Source organism: Chrysoperla carnea, chromosome 1 (assembly GCF_905475395.1).
Source record: "Chrysoperla carnea chromosome 1, inChrCarn1.1, whole genome shotgun sequence".
NCBI classification, from domain to species: Eukaryota; Metazoa; Arthropoda; class Insecta; order Neuroptera; family Chrysopidae; genus Chrysoperla; species Chrysoperla carnea.
The window spans coordinates 50,790,221-50,796,220 of NC_058337.1; the positions used below are offsets into that span (position 1 = coordinate 50,790,221).

At 28.7% G+C, this 6,000-nt stretch overlaps 1 protein-coding gene across 1 annotated transcript in view; it reads left to right on the plus strand.

Moving 5' to 3' along the window:
* LOC123305587 overlaps nt 1-4,796 on the plus strand; it is a 159,941-nt gene extending 155,145 nt beyond the window's left edge. The window contains exon 7 of the mRNA XM_044887361.1: nt 4,297-4,796. Within this exon, the coding sequence (XP_044743296.1) occupies nt 4,297-4,397 (101 nt within the window). The 3' untranslated portion in view covers nt 4,398-4,796. The remainder of the gene's footprint in view (nt 1-4,296) is intronic.
* The last annotated feature ends 1,204 nt before the right edge of the window (nt 4,797-6,000 follow it).

The following is a 6,000-nucleotide window of genomic DNA, read 5'->3' on the forward strand; positions in this document are numbered from 1 at the left end:
CGATGAGCAAGTTGAAAATTCGAATTCAGCAGGTCAAAATATGTCGGAACACACTCCTTTGTCGGCGGTACCTATAAACTCCCTCAGCGCCTATACCAATCGCAGCAACGTATTTTATATTGATTTTCAATGATTTTTTTTCTTAACAACTACCATGGATACTTACGATGAACTTTTAACCACATATTCTATGAGTAAAAGTATACCTATAAAAAATTTTGAGTCTTTAAATCAAACATGTTGTCATACTCATACATCCTTCCTAAAAAAATTTTTAGATTGTCATAAAAAATTTTTATTAAAAAATATATTCACTATAAAAAAAAATTTATCCCGTTATTTTTGTAATTATTATTAGGATAAATCCAAATATATAATTTCAACAATACACGGTAAGCTTTGAATTATACAGCGTTCTTTTTATATAAATTTGCACTATTAATATACCGAAGTATTAATAGCTTAAGGAACCTAAGGAGGGGGTCTCATAGCCTTTTATACATATGCTTCTGTAATTGGGTCTTAAACTAGACATGGGCGAGTTATTTTAAGTCGAAGTTACCATTGTTATAACTTTATTGTGTGTCATACACTTTATTGTATGAACTCTAGCCGTAATGCTCGTATAGAGAAGGAAGCGAGACGGATATACGACTCTTCTAGTTATCTCCGTTTCTCTAATTTTAATGAGATTGGTACAGAAGTCCGAGGTATTTCTGTAAGTCCCGTTTGCCCATGCCTGTCTTAAACCCTTATTGGATCTTAAACTAAATCTCGTTAATTTGTATCCTAGTTACTTTTTTTTTTGGGGATTATCAGATTTTTATGAAAGTTTTGAAAACTTTTAATTTTCAAGAAAAGTAATCTGATAAAAAATGTTGAAAATTTTTTTTACGATCAATTGTATTTACGTAAAATCTAAGAAAAAGTTAGTAAATTTAACAAGATAAGGAATGTACCTTTTCTTTTATTACATATCACTAACTTGATTTCTAAGTTTGCATGAATTTTATTAGATATATACAATCTACTACATCCTAGTTACACATATTTTACGGTTGAAAAAATACTTTATAAGTATCTACACAAGAATTAAAAATTATATGTTAAATATTAAAGGCGTTTGTAAAGTGTAAGCTAAACTTTCCGCTGAATTAACTCGTTTTCCGATTATATCCGAAAATTATACAAGAAAAAATATAATATCAAAAAAAATATATTGCAATTATTTGCCTATCTTTTACGTAAATACGAATTATCATACATAAATGGAAATTGTCAAAGGCTAAGTTGCCCCTTCTACCAATATGTTAATTTTTCAGCTACATTTAATTATTTCTTCGAAAATTTGATAGTAGAAGATATTATTATTAGATGCTCTTATTAGCGTTATCTTCTTTCGTTTATCGATATTTACTGAAAAACTTTATAGTTTAAAAGAAAAAATTAATTAATTAAATTTTTAATGGTGGTGGTTAGGGATAATTGCTTTACCTATATTGGAAACTGAGAACTAAACAGATCTCAATTTGAAGATCGATTTAGAAAATTAAAAAATCTTTAAAAGATGATAGTAATATCTAACAATATTTTGATAAAATCAACAAGAAAATGGTATCAATTTATCGATTTGATGTAGAATTGAATTCAGAGAAAAAAATTATTCACTTCTATATCATTTCATTATTGTATTAATTTGGGTATTCATAAACGTTTGAATAAATCTTATAATATTATAAACGCCTGTATGCTATTGAATGAATAAAAATAACTAGTAATAATGATAAAGATATAAGAATAAAAAAGTTGTATTTTTCGATTTTTCTGTTTAGTTGTATACACAAAGGCAGACGTAGCACATTCCTTTTTAGTGTCTAGCTGTCTAGGAAGTGCTTTGTTATTTTGATGATTTTGAAGTATTAAAAACTGCACATACAAGCCGTTATTTCTTGCCAACGGTTTCGTCTAGAGTTTTCAAAGTTTAAAAGTATCATTATACTTACATATACAGTTCTCATTTTATGTTTCAAATTTCATAACATTATCACATCACAGCTGTGAGAAAATCCATCTATATGCAATAAACATATACAAAAGTGTTTTATATTTTTATTTGTTTTATGATTTCGAAAATCAACACCATTTTTCCGTTGATGAAAAATAAATTATCTCAAAATACCAAAATAATATAACATACATTATTAACGGCTTTCAGCGTAAATATCTTAAACTGAAACAAGGATTAATAACAAATAAATATGTTATTATAAAAATATAATTTAATTAAAAAATAAATATCGATATTTTAGTTGGAACGTAATTATCGTCAGTAGCTAAATTGATTTGTGTTACACACTACAGAGTAGTGTAGGAAAAAGTAAAAAAGTATGAGCACAGAAAAATTATAACATTTATAATAATTTTTTATTATTTAAAAGGATATTTAATTTCCTTAATATTTCTTTTTAGTCATGGTTTGCTTATAAGTTCAATAACTACATTATTGTTTCTTAGAAGTTCTAAGATCATGTGTAACTAGGTAGCCGACTTCAAACAAAAAAGGAGAAGGTTATCGATTCGACTATATTTTGTTTTATGTGTGTTACCTCAGAACTTTCGACTGGGTGAACCGATTTTGATGCTTTTTTTATTTCTTTGAAAGCTGGTGCTTTCCGTGTGGTCCCATTTCATTTCGGTCTAGTTCTGACAACAGCATCTATGGAAAAACCATAAAAGTCTTAAATTTGCATTAGGTGTGCACGGCAAGAGGACGACTAACTCAATATCACGCCAACCAATTTCGATGATTCTTCTTTAAGTGACAAATTAGTTAGTGTAGGTACTTCAGATTCACCATAAATCACAAAAAAAAAACTTTACCAAAACAAATTAACAACCACTAAAAAGTAAACAAATAACGATAATATAATGCAGATAAAATTATTGTTATTTTTGGAGTCGGTATCAGCCAAGCTAATGTAGCAAACTGTTCTGTCGGAGTTGTTTCCTTGGCTGGCACCGACTCCAAAAATAACAATAACTTTAACTACATTATATTAGTGTTATTTTTGTTACTTTTTAGTGCGTATTAATTTGTTTTGGAAAAGTTTTTCCTTTGAAGTCAATTTTCTTTGTTTTGTTAAAAGTTTTTTTTCAATAACTTATTTTTATTATGGAAATCGCTTGAGGTAATTGTAAATTATATTATATCTGTGAATCTTTTTTTCATTAGTCAATATTCAATGTCGGATAATAGTTAAACTGGGGCGGCCCCATATCATTACCACCACTAAGAGGCTCCCAATGGAACCCTGAAATCTCACTTGAAACATAGTTAAGAACACTCTCCATTAAATAACCTTTCAAACAAAACAAAAAATCAAAACGGTTCATCCGTTTAGAAGCTACGATGCCACCAACAGACAGACAAGCACACATAAGACAGTTACATGTTTCTAATTTTTGCATATGCAGGAGAGGTGGCAAAAACCATTGAAATTTTCCTTACTTAATACTGGAATGACCCCTTGTCTCGTATCTATGATACAGGGTGCTCATCTCAGTTGAAATATGCTTGAATCTAAAAAATAAGTTTATTCGTTAAAGCACAAATTGTTGGGTGTATAGTTGACCTAGACATTCAGGCGGCTTAATGGAAAGCTCACTCTATTCCATAATTGGTAATAGATAGATGAACATTTTAAATTAGAAGCTTGTTGTTCATTAAAAAAGTAACAATTTTTGTTCGAAACATTTTCCCAAAAACCGTATAGCTTCGGCAAAAACGGGCTTAAAAGTTTTATTCAAAATTTTTTTTCGTATCTAAATTATTATTTCGTATAATTGTTTCTGCACAATCTAGGCACTCTTCGAAAAAAAAATTCAATAAATAAAAGAAAAGTGGTTTTATTTTCTATAAAGGCAATTTTTGTTCAAATTGAATGAAGAAATTCGCAAAATGGTAGGTTTTTGCTATAATTTTTTGTATTTGCATTATAATGTTCTTTATAATGCAAATACTTTTTTAAACTTTCTTTTCATTTGAAGTGTTCGCCTAACGTTTGCCAGTTATGAACTAGAGTGAATTTTTAATTGATCCCGGAAACTTAGATCGAATTCAATACCCACATAAAATGTGTGCCTTTGAATATAACATTTTTCGTTTGAAGCATTTTTCTCGACTAAACTTATTTTTCGAGTTTCACATATATGCCAAGTTAAAATAGACACCCTGTATATTAAATATTGCAAATTATTCACGCTTATTAATAATTATAAATTTTCATTTTGTTTCAGTGATGTCACCGTCAAGTGGAAGTACAAGAACAAGAATTGATAAAACTCATATACTGTTATTTAATTTATTCAGTATTTTAATAACAAAACTAAACTGGTAAGCTATATTTTGTAAAATACTAAAACACACTGCATATATTTTGCTTAGATGAGAAACAACAACACAAAATTGCTACAGAAGCGTTGATGAATAATTTTTGAACCAGAACGTTTAGCTATAAACATATCCGAAATCAGACAAAATAAAACAATAGAAGCATTATTATTAAAAGATAAAGATGCATTAAAAAAAAAATTCAATTCTATCTTTATTTTGTCTAATTTTGTCTAATGTTGAATTTGGCGAATAAAAATGTATCTTATTATATTTGCTAGAGACGAACACCATCTAGGCTTGTGTTGCAATTTTGCTTAGAAGTGGAGTATGTTTTTCACGGAACAAGTACATTAGAGAATATAACGTATTAGTACGGCGACCAAATAATCCACTCAACCTACTGATTAAGAGTTTTGCATGCAGATTGTCTAAAACTGGTAGAATCAATTGTCAAAAATTTTTTTTTTTTAATTTTTGAACTAATTTTAGAAGGTCTCTATTATTTTTCGGAAAAATTGATTCTCAAGCCTTTAGACCGTTTTCAAGGCGAAAAACATTGTCAAAAAAAATAATTTTTTGTGTTGCTCTGTTTGCTTTATCAACCTTACCAAAATTCTGCTGAAATTTAATTGCAGATAACTTCATTCTAAACTTTATACAGTTAAATCAACGTTTGTATAATAAAATTACCAAATATGATAATGTATTGAACAGGCAGAGATATACTATAATATAACATAAACAACATATTAATGAAGTTATAATATACAGTTATGGGAAAAAGTCCTGCAACCATTCAATTATTTTGAAACGGTGCAAGATAATGGGATAAAATTTATATGATTTCAGGAAAACCAAAATGCAGAGTGTTTAACAACAATATCGCTTTGCGCTGTTCGCTAAGAAGGCCAAGAGAAGATGAAAAATTTTTGTTTAATGGTTGAGTGTTGGCTCATTTGAAAGGATTTTAAAGACAAATACAAATGATTTTGATTTGCTACGTATTTTTTGGTGCAATTCATTAAGCACAATAAAAAGGCACCCTAACACATCAGTGGGTTAAGAGTCAAAAGATAACGTAAAAATAAAAATAATAATAAATATTAAAGTCCGCTAAATAAAGCACATGCGTGTGTGTGTAAGTGGTTATGTGAGTGTGTTAGTGTGTATGTATGTGTGAACAGGGTTCTTCCATGTTATTTATTTATTCTAAGCCTCATTTAGTGTGCGCATGTGATTTTTTGCGTTTTTAATAATGTAAAAAAAAAACTTTTAAAACCGAGTACTAACCAAATTCGTGGAGAAAAAGTCTTTTTAAATATGTTGTATTTGTCTTGAAAAACGCTTTAAAATGAGCTATCACTTGACCCTCCTTTTCATTTAGAAAATACATACTTGTACATACAGGGCTACTCCCTGCCTCCCCTTACGTGGGCTGTGTGAATGATACTATCGTTAAACAATCCGTGTTATAGTACTGAACTCAAATAAATATCAGGTTTTTATCTTTAAGTTTAAGCTTTTTAACAGTTTGTAAGTAATTTGAAGGATACCTAACTTTTTCCCGTTACTGTATGTATGCATTAATATACGTACAATTAATAGTA